We start from the raw sequence: 15,327 nt of genomic DNA, 5'->3' as shown, positions 1-15,327 counted from the left end.
GAAGCCGCTTTGATCAAATTGGGAGCTGAACTCGACCAAGCTCAATTGGACCATGAGAGATACGCTGAACTAACTCGCCAATTGTTGGAAGAACTCAGGATTTGTGCTGATGAACGTGTTTAAACGCCTCTCCAATTGACTGTGATTCACTTGGTTAACATCAAATAAATTATTAATAATTGAATTAATGTTTTTTTCGTCGTTATCCACGTCTAGCAACGGAGCAAACATCCCCGACGGAGCGAAAGACTTTATGAAGAAACGTTATCACATTTATTTGATTTTCTGTGATGAGAGTAACTTTGTAATGTTACCAGTTCACGCTCATGTGTGTCAACAAGCAGGAATGGTAGAATAAAGAAATGATTTTGTTACATTACGTTACAACTTATGTTGAAAGAAACTGTTTAAAGGAGAATGCGCTTGAAATAATTAGAAAAATTTGCTAGTAAGACAAAAATTCTTACAGGTAATAAAAATAACAAAGACACCACAACATAGTTTTTATACATACAGTTTTAATTATAATTGAAAGTGAGGCAGTCATTAAAAGCTCAGTTGCAACACTCTGCAACAAAACAACACTCGGAAGTTTTTCGAGTGGAAATACAAGAAGAGTCACATTGAAGATAAGTTTGCAAACAGCGAAACAAAACGACATAGAATGTATGTTAACAGTTCTTTCCAAAAGCACTAAAGAAATGGCAAAAATTGAGAAGTGTTAACGATTTTGACCTGCAAATTTTACTTTTAAATKCGACATTTTTGGTAGTTGGTGAGTATAATACAGGCTAGATGGAGAAAAATTGCTCATGCAAAAGATTTGCCTAAATCTGGACGTTTTACTTTCTTTGGAATAAAAACCATCTTTCGCAGATTGGGGCCGATTTACACATGCGAAAATYTGTTGTTGRCCGAATAGTTCGGAAACACTAATATCATRCCGACAAAGTTATTCMACTGCAAGAGTTATTTGAAGATTATTTCAATAGGCAAAATGAGTTTTGCGAAAGGATGCAAAAGACATGAATTGGTAAGGTCGCTTGAAATAATATCAAATTGAAACCACATTTTTTGTGAACTCTGCTGAAAACCTCTTCGAACTTATCAAAAAAACTCTAGTTTACGGTACATCCGATCCGATAAAAACTTTATTTTTTTTTAAGACTTTCTAGACAAACAGAACGCACCTGCTTTAGCGACTTTGGGCAGAGAAAATGTGAAAACACTATAGAAAAAAAAGAAAAATTAGATCTACGCGCTAAAGCAGGCAATGTGTGCCATCTACTTATCGAGTCTAAAGTTTGAATCAAAAACCCCATAAATAAGCAAAATGCAATTTTTATCCTAACATTTTGGAAAATGCATTCAAAACTCTAAGAAGCAGACGTGACTGAAGAAAGCTCGTACCCATAAAATATCATCCCTAGAACGGTTATCGGCTATTTAAATAAATACCCATTTCCAAGAATAAAAAAGTAAAAGAACCCATTATTTATTTAGCTTAATCAAGCCATTTAATGATACTTGAACCTTCCAAAATCTAGATTGAATAATAGATGGCGCATACATGAATTGTTTATAATTATTGACAATTGACTACACGTATCTAATAGGTCTAAAACTGGTTTAGAAGAACCATTTTCTATTTTCCTCCTAAGGACTTTTGAAGCGATTGTTTGCTGCGGTTTGTGAGTAGTTTTCAACAATTGCTATCCATTTACTTTTTGATTCAATATATCTGTATGTGATGTATTTCAGATAATGACGAAAGAAAAAACCAAGCAAGTTATATACAAAATCTAATTCCTGCAGTCCTAGAGACGTGATTTTTAGATCCGTTCTTCGAGACAGGCTCGACGTCTTCCGGCAAGTTGCGCATTTCGTCTTTCGTGCTGAAATTGAGCTGCTTCAAGGTCAAAAAATCGCAATATCGCCTAAAAATTAATTTTGATGTGCTCAAAATTTCCTCGGAATACAAGAAATTGCCATGAGGTTTTCTTCGATTCTTCTGCTTGCATTCTGAATCTTCTTGTTTGCTTCGTTAAAATTAATTCATTTTGTTTTGCGCCGTGTAAATGAAATTTGAATCAAAGTATTTCTATTAATGGTCGGTGTAATAAATTGCATTTGGTTATCGATGAGACTCACAAAAATAATTTAATAACTTCAATCAAGAACTCTTTCAACTGTGTTTAGAAGTTTCAAGGTTTCCTCTTCGGATGCTACTATCAACATGGTATCGTTGCATATATTGTGTCTCTATTTTCTCCAAACATGTAAAACATGCTTGGAAATTGGATAGATTCCACTGCTGATTCACAGTAATTAAATTTACTTTTGATATCTGAATATCTTCAAATCTAGATTAAATAGCTACTAGGTAACGCATTAGAGTTCCAATTTTTTGGATTTTCAATCAGTTTTAATTTATTAAATAAAGTTGTAGAAAGGCTAAGTAGCTTTGGAACTATTTATTAATAAGTTACATAAAATCTAATATCAACTATTTTTTGGCACAAATTTTCTAAATACAACAAACTCTGCCTTCTTCAAGAAAGTGTCGGGTTCCTTTTTCGCTTCATCCTTTTCTTCATCATCTTCCTTTCCTGGTCCAGTTGAGCTTTTCTCGTATAGACTCAAATATAGATTCTCACTACATTTCTTAAGTTTGCTTTGACCAAGCCATGCGGTTCATCTTCGATTCTCCTGTACTTCTTCAATCTTCTCGTCGGCTTCATCAAGATTGTTGGACCTTTGGCGTCATCGACCAACGGGGGTCGAAAATATTGCGAATTTGCAACTCTGCTTCTTGTTAACGGATCCTGATGTCCTTTTCAATGGTGTCCCAGATGATGTAGAGCATATCGTGTTAGGCCCATCACTCACGGCTGAAGCCTCAAAGGGAGCAAATGCCGAAACAATTAGTAAGAACACAACATTTTCGCTTTTGAGGTTCTTGTAGTCAGTAGAATCTTGGAACTGTGGACAAACGCAAAGAGGAGCCATCATATGCTTATATTCGAGTTTCAAGAGCGGAAATGAGATAAAGCATGAATGCTATCATTGCAAATATTGATCTTTCATCGTTGGTATGTGAAAAATGTACGCAATGTATAGAATATTAAAAAACATTCGAGTGTTTTGCAAGGGAAATATTGGCAATGAAATGCGGGTTCAAGCAACGCAGTTGTCAAGAAGAATCTTAAGAAACGCCCAGAAAAATGAAGATTTATATTTTTTTCTTTGTACCAATGGAAGTAATTGAAGAAATACTTAGATGTGGAAGCAATATGCAGCGGAAACGTTTAAAATTGGGTTTTTCCAACAGTTTTTTTTATGACAAATTGCCTAAATTGCCTTCAAAGCAAATGGGTTTTCCATTCTATTCATTCTTCGGTGCCCTGCAAGCTCTAGATCAAACGGATTCTTATTAGGAAAAAAGTCTGGTTTTTGAGCTTTTGATGATTTTTTGCGCAAAAGCTATGAACGCTGCAAGAATTTACACAGAAGACTAAAATATCAAATAAGCAATAGTGCACTCACTCAAACAAAAACAGTTGATTTTAGCTGCCAAATAAAAAGTTCTGATAGTTAGTAGCAAGTCACTCGAAAATTTACCACTTGCTCCAAGCTTATGAACTRGGTTGTTTCATAAACATATGAGTCTTACGACAGCGAATTTCATTAAAATCCATCAAATTAATGTGTAGAGATTTCAAAAAACCCATATTTTTATGAACTTTCCCCATAAATAGCAAAAGAGCTGGACATTTCTTCTTAATAAAAGTTAGGTCAGATCGTCTTATTTTGGACAAAAAATTTTGCAGTACCCTTTTGATTATGTCCTTAAAGGATACACTGTATATTTATTTACCTTAGGAGTGTCTTTGAGTTTTAAGAAATGTATAAAAGATGTGCAGAAATTTTTAAAGTAAACTTTTGGGAATGTTTGCGTTTTGCTCCTGTGCGAAATTTTGACAAGATTTATCCTGCTATCTTGCCTAGAGTGCAAAGGTATGAAACAGCATCGAATCCTCGTAAATTGGAAATTCTGAATTTTTTCGCATGTTATGTGCAATTGTTGAAAATGCGTAGGTTCGAGTGATTGAGTTTATTGGTTGAGCGAATCATTGAGTAAGGTGCGCAAGTAATTTTGTTCTGGTGTATATTTATATAAAGCCTATTCGCTGTATATGTAAATCGCCCCAAATTTTCCTCAATCGGAAATTATGGTTTTTCGGAAATTGCGTTATTTCTAGTGCGAGTTTGGATGCCTCTCAAAAATCACCCCAGAGCTGAATTGGGGTGTAATTTTCTGAGATTGTAGACTGGAACTTGTTCAGACTAGATGTGCATAAAATGCCAAAACTCGTCTTTAGTTCAAAGTTAATTTTTTTTTCCAGAGTGTGCAACTGTTAGCAAAGTGCGCTGCTTCTGGCGTACGTTTGGGGGCCACCTAAAAATCACTCTATAATTGGACAAGGGCAGCATTTTGCCGAAATACTAGGCTAGTGGCTTGTGGACACTCTGTATATATAAAACATTCCACATCGTGCTCAATTAGAAATTATGATTTTTTTGCAGCAGTTGCAACGGTGAAAAAGTGTCTTATTTCTAAGACAAGTTTGGAAGTTTCTCAAAAATTACTCTAACGMTGGAGTGAGATGTAGTTTTCTTTGAATGTAGATTGGAACCTTGTCCATACCACTTATGCATAAAACAGCTAAACTCCACATTAGTTAAAAATTTGCAATTTTTYTKGCGGAGTGTGTAACGGCTAGCAAACAGCGCTGTGTCAACTGCAAGCTTGGAKGCCACTTAAAAATCACTGTGCAGACGAATATACTGCCGGTTTCCAGACATTTACAACTTGGAAACACCTACCCATTACGGTATAATTAAGCTTTCYTTTCAATCTAGAAACTGCGGATTTTCCTGCTTCTTTTTCAAAAAGGTCTACAATGTTTTATTAAATTCCATCATATAATAACATAAAACTGAAACTATCAAAAGACACAAAGAATAGGTACTGATATTTTTTAAAGAGTTTTACTCTCGAATAGCTAAGGAACATTTCAAGTCAATTAGATATATTTTTCTATTTGTCTACAATAAGAGAGTATTTAACAATTAAACAAATTAAACAAGAAACCATTCCTAAATAACCCTGTTCCTATGTTTCAGCTTAATACATTTTTCTCGAAAACCGTTGCAGATTCGAAAGATAGACACGAAAAAGACACGTTCTTAAATTGAACAAAAAAATACATTTTATGGTAATAAATCAGTGATCACTGGCAAAAAGCTTTTAAGGCGATAGCGGAGAGAAAAATTTAAAAATGTTGGTAGTTTTTCTTGAGTAGGTAAATAAAACGTAATTTTTTGCTTCAACTGATGCTTAGTTATGCGGACTTTCAACTAACATCCATAGAAATAGTTATAATAGTTGAACTAACTTCCATCCAGTGCTGGTTATTTTCCAGAAAAAAATAGATCGTAATCTGCTCAGGAATGTTGAGTTCAAAGCCTTTCAAAGCTCAAGAGCTCCCTCGCTTACATTTTTGCTATCTTCATTAAAGCTTTTTTAAATTAGAGATGGATGGCCACGTCCATCAAAACACTCAAGCATCAATATGCAACATGCGTAAGTTACAGACATTCCAGAGATAAAAGATCCTTGTTTACATTGATGGAATTTGCGCATTATCTCATTTTACACTCTTGAAACTCTACTATAAGAACCGGTGGTTTGCCCACTGTATTCATTCACAGTTCTGAGCTTCTATTGAACCAAAAAGAACCTAGAAAAAGCCGAACCAAAATGTTCAAGTTCCTGCTTTTGCTTTCAGCAGTTGCTGCTTTCGCTGCTTCAGCCGTGAGTATTAATAAAGTTTAAGAATACTGAAATTACATAAGTGAATTGGTATTTTAGGGCCTTAAGATAAACCCTGATGAGCTTCACATCATCTGGGACACCATCGAAAAGGACATCAGGATCCGTCAACAAGAAGCCGAGTTGGAAATCCGCAACCTGTTCGATCCCCTTCGCATTTTGGTTGATGGCGCTAAAGAAAAATTGGTTGTAGACATCTTTGAAGCCAACGAGAAGATCCAAGACGCAATTAAGAGGATCGAAGAAGAACCTCATCGTGAGTAATTTTTCAGGGAAATTTTACCCGAATTTATATTTACTTGTCCTTAATCAGTCCACGACGTCTCCCACTGCATTCGAGAGGCCGAAGAAGAGCTGAAACGTGTTGACGATGAATTGGTCAGAGAACACACTGAAACATACGAAAGGATCCAAAGGGAAGCCGAAGAAGAAGTAGACCGCGCCATCAGGATCACCACCGACATTGTGGACGAAATTGAAATATTCGGAAGAAGAGTAGACACCTGCAGGGATGTTGAATGCGCCAGTGAGTTGGATGTTGAAATCGTCACCTTGTACGAAAGAATCGTCAGGGACTTGGATGGAGCCCTTGAAATTGCCAACGAAGCCGCTTTGATCAAATTGGGACTTGAACTGGACCAAGCCCAATTGGACCATGAAAGGTACGAAGAAGGAACCCGCCACTTGCTTGAAGAAGTCAGAGCTTGTGTTGATGAGCGCGTTTAAATCTACCAGTCACCATTCTTAATAGTTGATTGATTATATGCATTGATTTCAATAAATTTATTGGGTGCCCACTTATATTGTCTATTCGCTTGTACCTCCTAACCATCCGTCCAGCTAGTTTAGCTATAAAATCTGGAATTGCTGGAATTTTCAGTTTCAGAGTCGCAATTTGTTGCTCAAGGTGCGTATAAACTAGTACCTAAAATAAATAACTGTCTCAACAGTGTGTAAAATTTTTGTTGCTAACCTTCACCATAATTTAAGAGGATTCTGGAATTTCATGTCCAAGTTCAATCAGATTCAAAAAATCAGCTAACTATCGGATTCGTACAGAAGTTTCTCATTATTTAGCGAAAACCGTCTTCTTTACTGCATATGTGTTACAAGTTGTTCATTTGACTGGTTTGTGAGTGTAGAGTTTTATGTACGTTTATGTATGTGCCGCTAGTTAGCTAACGGCTTCTAACAAATCAGCTAACATTCGGAGGCCTACAATGTTTTCTCGGTTTTTGGCCCAATTATTCCTACTTGTAGAGTAGACATTTGAATTAAATTAAATTTAATTCCCATATTAATTTAATTTAATTTAATAATTATAAAGCTTTAAAGTCCAAGTTGATCCAGAACTGTACTTTTACAGTTTTACTTTTATTTCTATTTTTAACGGAAATGTTCTTCTCTAGTAAAAATTAAGACGAGTGTTTGGTTATTGCAACGAAAATGATCCTATTCATAAGGTGAGAATGGAAGAAATAATTTAGTACCTACAATCAATAACAGTTTCAACTCTGCTTAGTATGTGTATTTTCAACACATTTTAAAAATATCTGGATAAATGAATGGCAAACTCACCTAATTACTGAAAGTACAAAGAGTGACTAATTGAACCCATAAAAAAAGTTTTTTTCTTAAGAAGTTCTCTGCTTCCTTTCATTCTTTGGTTTCTTAGAAAGTCAATTAGTTGTCCAAGCACTTCAATCTCCCCAAGAACTTTCGTTCAGTTGACGCAGTTCAAAACCTTCGGGTAATCTCAGAATCGGCTGATCAATGGAATATTAAGTTCTCAGCATTTTCCCTAGGAGTTGAGAGAGCCGTAAGTTGAGAATCTGTTCTCCGATTCTTTTCCTTTTCAAAACCCTGCTTGTTCGTAAGCTAAAAACTTGGTAAATTGGTGGACTATGTAAATTGCGTCCCAATCAGATTACATAGACGAGTTAGGACTTTTAGTACCGCGAAGATCTGGATTCTGTTAAGATTATCCCGCGATATCGTCGTGGCCTGAAGAATTTTTTTTGAACTGTAGTAGAGCCTTCTCTACTTCTTCTGCTTAAAAATATCTTCTTTTCCCCGTGTGTCCGTTGTTCTTCCAATATTACGCAAACCCTATTCTAAATACCCAGATAATCAACATTTGTTACATACAAACGGTCTTTGGAAGAAGTTGTAAAGCTGAAGAAGAATTGGGAAACTCAGATTTAAGTCAAAAAGTTTGCCAAGTTTCAGGAAATTTGGAGCCAAAAAAGAGAATTACAAGTAAAGCAAAGCTCGAAGGAATGTGAAAATATTGGCGTAGTCCTGGCATTTTCGTGATTGCTTCAACAGCTTCTGCAAAACCAAGAGATTTGCTGGAAGAAAATTAAACATAAAGTTTGCTTTTATTTTCTAGGTTTGTGCTTCAGAAACATTAGAGTTTCTGGAAAAACTGCATCTTTGAATCTTCCAGGATCGAATAAAAATGATGTCATTAAAATGCCATTTGCGGTTGTAAGAATAACAAATTCAGGATTCTCTAGAAATAACATTTTTCGCTTGTTTTAAGCCTCTGGTAGGGAAATCTGGAAAGGAATCAAAGGATTTCAACGCAATTCTTGAAACATTCAGGTTTATTTGAAAACGTCTTCAGCAGCATCTCGTCAAAACTTTCCATTTGGTTATTTTGCTGCAAATTTGCTACCTTCCGAACAATCGAAATCTCAAAGTTTGACAAAGAAACAGTGCTTGGTTTGATTCGACGGTTTTTCATTGTTTCAATGCTCATTTCTTCTTGTTCCTGACAAGTGTATGTTCTATACAATGATCTATATTTTCATTCGTTGACTTAGTCCCATTCAAACTATTAAAAATATGAAAAAATCCTCCTATTTTGCCCACAGAAATGAATAGAAGTAGTCGAGCAAATAGCACAAATGCATCGTGCTCTTAGATTAGAAATGATCACATGATTTCACTCAACAAGATGAATCTGTACGCAGTTGTTTGTTTCACAGAAAAACACGTTCATTTATTTGCAGGTAAACACTTCAATCGCCAATCCCTTCAACTTTTTGCAATTTTTTTGATAAAGTGCCGATGTTTTCCAGTGCCTTTCACCATATCTATCTAGACATTCCTTTGGGATTTTTATTTTCTCGGCGAAAACACTCACCTACACGCATTCCTGTCATTGCAACCAGAAAAAATCGGACACTACTTATTGGCTTATCTTCCTGCCTCTTGATTTCCCTTATAAATAGTGCGATATAAACGAACAGGGCCACGTATTGATGTTGCCACTTTACAAACAGCTCTACACTGCAAGAACATGTATCTGCTTCTAGTGATACTTGCGACAGCTGCAACATTTACTGCGGTAAATAGTTTGTTCTTCAATGAAAAAACGCGACCAATTTTTTCTATTTCAGAGCAACCAAATAACTCCGGATGAGCTGCAAGTGGTATGGAAAACCCTCGAAAGTGACATCAGAGCTCGTCAACAGGAGGCACAGTCGGAGATACGAAATCTCTTCGACACCCTGCACCTATTAGTAGAAGCTGCCAAGGGAAGCTTGAATTCAACCATCGAAGAAACCCATAAGTTCTATCAGGAAGAGTTGGAAGAAATCAAGGCTGAAGCTCTAGCAAATGGTAAATATCGTCCTTAAGTAGATAACGGAGCTTTGCAGAATTTGATGTTTAGGCAAAAATATTTCGCGCTGCATTGAACTGGCTGATGCAGTTCTGCTAGACCTGGATGAACAAGTGAACTCCACAGCAAGTGAAACCTATGAAAATCTTGAGAAAACTGCTGAAGAAGCAGTGAATCGGGCGCTCCAAATGGCGGTCACCGCTTTGCAAGAGCTGGAAATGTTAAACGGAAAAGTGGAAACGTGCAAAGATGATGAATGTGCCACTGAGCTGGATGTGGAAATAGTGGAATTCTACGAGGAAATCGTTGCAGATCTGGACAACGCCATCACGTTGGCTGAAGATGCAGTTTTCATAAAACTCACTGCCGAGCTGCAGAATAGCACTGAGACAATCGACTACTACAACGAACAATTTCAGAAGCTGATTGAAGATCTGAAAAGTTGCGCTGAATGATTTGCGTTTGATTGTTCAAATTGCGGCTTCTAGATGTTTCCAGCTCAGTTTTACCATCAGTTTAATAATTTTTTGGGACAAAATGGAGTAGTGGCAATGTCGAAATTGGCATTGAATCTACAATGAGTTTGCTTCTCGAATGAGACAATCGATTGTTTTTTATATGAAGTGCTTGGAACGATCGCAGGCAGCAATTAAGATAACCAAATGTACCGGATTGTTGATTACAATGAGTTGTTGAAACTTTCTGTTGTATTTCTAATATAAAAACATTAAATGAAATGTGTGTGTTTGTTTGTTTGGAGGGTTGAAGTCCAGTTAACGGTTTAGTAGGACTATGATATTTTTTTATCTTATTGAAGTAGCAAATTCAACTGCGGTGGAAAAGTTTCCAGATTGTCCTGGATTGATCTTCCCAGAAGAAGGGAAGATTTCAGATTAAGAGGAATTCTAGAGAAATTACATCATTTTTTTTTTATTTGTAACGCATTGTACAGAAGTGAACAAGTTTCATCTGGTTCGAATAAGAACTTCGAGAAGGCTTCTTTAGAACAGTTAATTTTCACGTTCCACTTCACATTTCCCCTAGTCAATGATGATTATTTTTTCGTTTTTTGCGCGACTTCATAGTGTACAATCGAGGTTCATCTGCTGCAATTGAAGCATTCAGGGCCGTAAGTTTCTAATCTCCACCGCTACAGAATGGAGGAAAATGCTGAAGAATCATTTTACTGCGTTCATTACGTATTTCCGCCTTTCTATTTCCACTTAAATTTTGCATGGATTTTCCACAGAAGCTTTTTCATCACTCGCTTTTTTCCTTTCTCTACTTCAACACCGAATATGCTAGAAAAGCCGTAGATCTTTTGGTTGTTGTGTCTAAAGCACACTTAAGTGAAAGTTTGATAGTCAGTTTCAATGCTTCTACAGTAAAACGTGGCTGATTAAGCAATAGTTCTCCTAAAAAAACGATTGTTTTTTAATTGCCGGCACTTTAAACTATTCTTTGGAACAATTGAGATAAAAAAAATGATGAAATCGCAGTCTGCCCCTTCAAACTCGGCTATAAAAATTGGCCCTGAATCTGCCGAAAATAGTGTGGGTAAGCAGTCGAGTCTAGTTCACAGCAAAATGTTCAAACTAATCCTCCTAGTTTCAGCATTTGCAGCCTTTGCTGCTTCCGCCGTAAGTAACTGTGAAAGGCTGCAGTCAGCCCCAAGTGAACTTTCTTTTTAATCTTCCTCAGAGCCTAAAAATCTCACCAGATGAGCTTCAACTGATCTTCCAAACTCTTGAAGCAGACGTCCAGGTCCGTGTCAGCGCCGCTCAGATTGAAATCCGGAACACTTTGGTTCCAGTCAAGATTCTGGTCCAGGATGCCAAGGCCCAATTGGACAACGAAATTGAAGATTCTGGAAGCTTTTACTATAAGGAAATTCTGGTGCTCCAACAAGAAGCCGAATTGCAAGGTAAAGGAGTGTCTTAGTTAAATAAACCCTTGCTCTAATGAGCATTTGACTTCATAGGCAAAGACATCAGCAGCTGCATTGAAAGCGCTAATTACAGCGTAGTGGCTATCAACCTGAACCTGACTGAAACCTATTACACCTACATTGAAGATTCTGAAAGAGAAGCTGAAGACTCAGTGCAACAAGCAGTCGATATCACTGCAAACGCTTTAAGTACTCTGGATGAATTGAAGCAGCGAATCTACGCTTGCTCGGACAACGACTGTGCTCAGCAATTGGATATTGAACTTGTAGAGTTCTACGGAGCCGTGGTTAAAGTAATCTACAATACCATTGAAGATGTTAATGTGGCGACTTTACAAGTTCTCCCCGATAATTTATCCAAGGCTGTTTTTGACAAAGTCCAGTACTCAGACCAGCTCTATGAGCTGGTGAGTGAAGTGGGACGTTGCTTGTAGAATACTGCTTAAGAAAAATTTTAAAATCAATTTTTTTAAGTGAATTAACGCCCTGCGGAAGTATTAAACAAATACATTAAGACAGCAGAACGATAACAACTTTGAAACATTGAAGAATGAAGAAGCGCTGATATTAATTGTACATACTTTCCTGACTGTGTTTCAATTTCAAATCAAAATCAATTCCTGGGCTTCAGTCATTTATTGTCTATTTATCAATTAAAATACGTTTCGGTGTTTTCCACCATAATCAGTTTCTCTAAAATAACAGATAGTAAAAAAAAAATTTCATTAATTTAAACAACAATCACAGTTCGTCAACAGCTTCATCATATCACACACTAAAATACATCACAATTGAAGCACTTTAAAACATTCTAAGATTAATTAGGCCTAACAGGTGATTAGTCAGGACAATCAATTCTGGGAAGAGACTAAAATTCTTTGTTTAGATACTCAATTATTTTTACTTGCAAGGTAAAATATCAATCCGATTAGAATCACATTAGACAGCAAACTTTAATAAAAATTGACAAAAATCTGTGGACTATCATGTTTGCACAAGCAAATTTGTTTCAGATAAAAAATCACCTCCAATTTCCAAAAATGTTCCTTTTTAATACCTTTGTTAACCAAAAAGAAGGCCAAGATAAGAGAATCAAAATGGAAGGAACATTTCAAGAAATGTTAAACATAAAGCCATAACAACCTCGATATTAATGCAACGAAAAATTGTTTTAAATTGTAAAAATCGATCCAGTAAAAATCGTACCCCCCAAGTGTAGCCGAACTCTAAACTAGCATTTAATTGAGCCAAATAAAAGATACAGTAGATCTTATTCAAAATCAATTTCACAGGCGTCGGTTTTACAAAGAGGCTCTGCCAGGGGCCCGATAAGCTTTGGATTGTATTGCGCCCTTCATCCCTTAGCTTAAGGGCGGTTATTTCAACCGCATGATAATGCCAAACAGATTGACGCTGAACAGTGTGGCTGAACTGACACAAAAGGGAATTTAAATCGGGTTTTGGTGCATCGTTTTTCCGGGATTTGCATTTATCTCACGTTTGCACTGTGCGTGTTAATTAAGTAGAAAAATGCGACGCATGAACGATCTTGACTTGATTAAGCCTAAAGGCGATTGATAATGGCAAGAAGATTGGGAAAGTGTCTCAGTTTAATTGATAAACAATACCAGAAACAATTAAAATCTCCAGCCAAAGGCTGTGTTGAAAATCCCTCATGCAGGCAGCTTTAAGCCGAGGGCAGAATAGCTTTTTGCTCCCGTTGCTCTTTTCAGAACTAATTCGCTATAGTTGCATGATGTTTTTTCAAACGGCGCAAGAATAAAAAAAGCACAATATAAAGATTAAGACGTTGCAATATAAAAGGTTGGAAGAAAGAAGCCTGTCGGGTTTAAGTCTGGCCCATAATGTGGGTAGCCGCACGCTCTGTTTTTTCACGTGAGATTTATTGAATTTCTCCGGCTATTAGAAGCATTTGATGCCAAATGGGTTGCCAATATAAAGCTGTTTTTTGCGGTTGGCGATTTGAAATTACTTTGAGTGATCGAAATTTTTGAAAAGCAGGGATTATGGTCAGGAATTGTAACAAAAACGTTGCTATCAGAAGAGATAGACTTTTGAGGCCATTCCTTGAAACTCGTGGGTTTTTCGGGTTTTTAGGCCGTCTTAAAATTGAATTTCTTCCTGTCGTTTCGCAAGCACGAGCGGCTTGCATCTTCAAAGGTGGTTTGCTTACGACGGCCTAAAAACCCGAATAACCCACTAGTTTCAAAAACGTTGCTGTTAACCTATAGTTTACTTATTTTTGATAGAGCTTATTAGGGCGATTTAGTATTATTGGAGTATGAATTCCCGACTTTTTAACAGAACCGATGATCATTTGCTTGAGTTTGAATTTGCAGGATTTTTACACTTTTCTTGAAACATTAGACGTGGGCATTGGTTTACTTTTATGAATATTTTATTAGAATTTATTGTAGTCCTCTACTTGTTTTGATAGTGCATGTTCTATTTGTGCCTTTTTTATTTCGTCCGACTTTACATGTAGGTACATTTTATTTTGATCCAATTTATTTGCTTCGTTTCTGGCAAGTTGTATTAATGTTATTGTTCGAGCATTAAAGCACACAATAAAACTTTATTTTACAAACTATGTAGTTTTAAATGCAGGCGTATTTTCTGAGCCCTTTTAAAGCTCTCAAGCACTATTGATTTAATCAGTATAGTTCCATGTAACCTTTGCACTTTAAACACACATAAATGCAGCAGAACCATCTAGAACCCTTTTCTAAAGGCTTTGTTCCATAGACCAGAATATTTAAATTATTTTTAAATGCAATTATTATAATAAAGCAAGAATATTTTAACAGTCCGAGTGAAATTTAATATGAGGTTTATAAATAATTATTAGTTTATTTTTTTCTTTTAAGTATCGTAACTAGTGACAAGATTATTCGAGTGGTTTTCGTAATCGAAAGATAACTAATATCTCGTATGACAAAAATCAAATAATAATTCTGATTATTTAGGCAAAAGCCAACACATTAAGCTATAGCTGATACTTTTGTGAATTTACTATTTTTCCTTCTAATCGTTAATTTCAAAATTATAAAATTTATAAGTTTTTCTCTTGCACCATTCTCTCATATCAATTGATGTATTTTTTTGTCTGTATCTACACGCGAGCATTTACCGTCGCATTCGATTTAATGCGACCAGGAATCGAATATTTCGAATTATTTAATTCGGTTCTTCCTATTACTAGTTCTAATTGCTACGATTCCGGCTAGTAAATTAGCTTTGCTGTAAAAATGAAATGTAAATTGTCGTATTTATTTATGTAAGAATAGGTTTGTTTCTATATTTTTTCTTTGCATTATTACAGTTTCTCCTTTGCTTCACCGTTTAGCACTTTTTCGGGTAGGTTTACTTTTGTTTCGGTTTTTTCCACCACTATTTCTTGGTCTGCTTTCCAAACTGCTTTCTTCTTCAAGCAAAATTCTCGTTCATCTAATTTGATTTGGAGTTTTTGTCGACTGAATGTGATCCATTTCATTTTCATCATTTTCACATCATTTTCCCCCAATATATTTTTATTATACTTGTTTGTTTGACTACTTGCTTGTATCTTAAGGTTAATGTGTAATTTTCAAATTTCGCATTTTTAGTGAGGTGCAATCTAGGACTGGGTAACTCAGTGAATTTTTAGGAGTTGGGGGAGTGCTGCGCAAATGACTTGGTGCTCACAACGCACCGGCGCAGTAAATCAGTTCCGTGGCAGGAAAAATGTTACTTTTTTTAGTTGCTTGGAGTGTTGTTCCGGTYTCGGGTCTCGTAAAGGTTTARTCCGCTTTAATAAATGAGTTATAACTCATTAACCAATGCATCTCATCT

At 36.1% G+C, this 15,327-nt stretch overlaps 3 protein-coding genes and 1 long non-coding RNA gene across 6 annotated transcripts in view; all 4 read left to right on the top strand.

Annotated features, from left to right (window-relative positions):
- Positions 1-6,697, top strand: part of LOC109539907 (paramyosin) — a 22,021-nt gene extending 15,324 nt beyond the window's left edge. For 2 of the 3 annotated variants that reach the window (XM_019907982.2, XM_019907981.2), the window contains exon 4: positions 6,400-6,697. In XM_019907982.2, coding sequence (XP_019763541.2) covers positions 6,400-6,622 — 223 coding nt within the window. In that variant the 3' untranslated portion in view covers positions 6,623-6,697. Of the gene's footprint in view, positions 1-5,754; positions 5,879-5,935; positions 6,153-6,209 lie in introns of those variants that run through there. The other variant, XM_019908016.2, reaches the window with a different exon arrangement.
- LOC125505638 lies at positions 508-1,530 on the top strand. The gene is made up of 3 exons (XR_007282308.1): positions 508-775; positions 877-1,033; positions 1,176-1,530. It is a non-coding gene; the product is annotated as an uncharacterized LOC125505638 (long non-coding RNA).
- A 2,429-nt stretch (positions 6,698-9,126) lies between the features above and the next one.
- On the top strand, positions 9,127-10,264 carry LOC109539927. Its single transcript, XM_019908012.2, has 3 exons — positions 9,127-9,251; positions 9,304-9,526; positions 9,579-10,264. The coding sequence occupies exons 1-3, from the start codon at positions 9,204-9,206 to the stop codon at positions 9,980-9,982; spliced, it is 675 nt and encodes a 224-aa protein (XP_019763571.2). The 5' UTR covers positions 9,127-9,203; the 3' UTR covers positions 9,983-10,264.
- Positions 10,265-10,996: 732 nt separating this feature from the next.
- LOC109539925 lies at positions 10,997-11,930 on the top strand. Its single transcript, XM_019908011.2, has 3 exons — positions 10,997-11,167; positions 11,229-11,451; positions 11,509-11,930. Exons 1-3 carry the CDS (start codon positions 11,012-11,014, stop codon positions 11,907-11,909), a joined length of 780 nt encoding a protein of 259 aa, XP_019763570.2. The 5' UTR covers positions 10,997-11,011; the 3' UTR covers positions 11,910-11,930.
- Positions 11,931-15,327: the final 3,397 nt, after the last annotated feature.

Source organism: Dendroctonus ponderosae, unplaced genomic scaffold, assembly GCF_020466585.1.
Source record: "Dendroctonus ponderosae isolate FM_Combo_2020 unplaced genomic scaffold, Dpon_F_20191213v2 Dpon_F_20191213_9, whole genome shotgun sequence".
NCBI classification, from domain to species: Eukaryota; Metazoa; Arthropoda; class Insecta; order Coleoptera; family Curculionidae; genus Dendroctonus; species Dendroctonus ponderosae.
The sequence above is the reverse complement of the archived record's forward strand: the minus strand, read 5'-3'. Positions and strand labels throughout refer to the sequence as shown.

What these genes read in the sequence shown, in the direction of transcription:
- LOC109539925 (XM_019908011.2), top strand. Translation starts at nt 11,012, where the DNA reads ATGATGAAATCGCAGTCTGCCCCTTCAAACTCGGCTATAAAAATTGGC. An exon ending in CAGCCTTTGCTGCTTCCGCC is followed by an intron (nt 11,168 to 11,228) that starts GTAAGTAACTGT and finishes AATCTTCCTCAG; the next exon opens with AGCCTAAAAATCTCACCAGA. An exon ending in ACAAGAAGCCGAATTGCAAG is followed by an intron (nt 11,452 to 11,508) that starts GTAAAGGAGTGT and finishes TTGACTTCATAG; the next exon opens with GCAAAGACATCAGCAGCTGC.
- LOC109539927 (XM_019908012.2), top strand. Translation starts at nt 9,204, where the DNA reads ATGTATCTGCTTCTAGTGATACTTGCGACAGCTGCAACATTTACTGCG. An exon ending in CAGCTGCAACATTTACTGCG is followed by an intron (nt 9,252 to 9,303) that starts GTAAATAGTTTG and finishes TTTCTATTTCAG; the next exon opens with AGCAACCAAATAACTCCGGA. An exon ending in GGCTGAAGCTCTAGCAAATG is followed by an intron (nt 9,527 to 9,578) that starts GTAAATATCGTC and finishes TTTGATGTTTAG; the next exon opens with GCAAAAATATTTCGCGCTGC.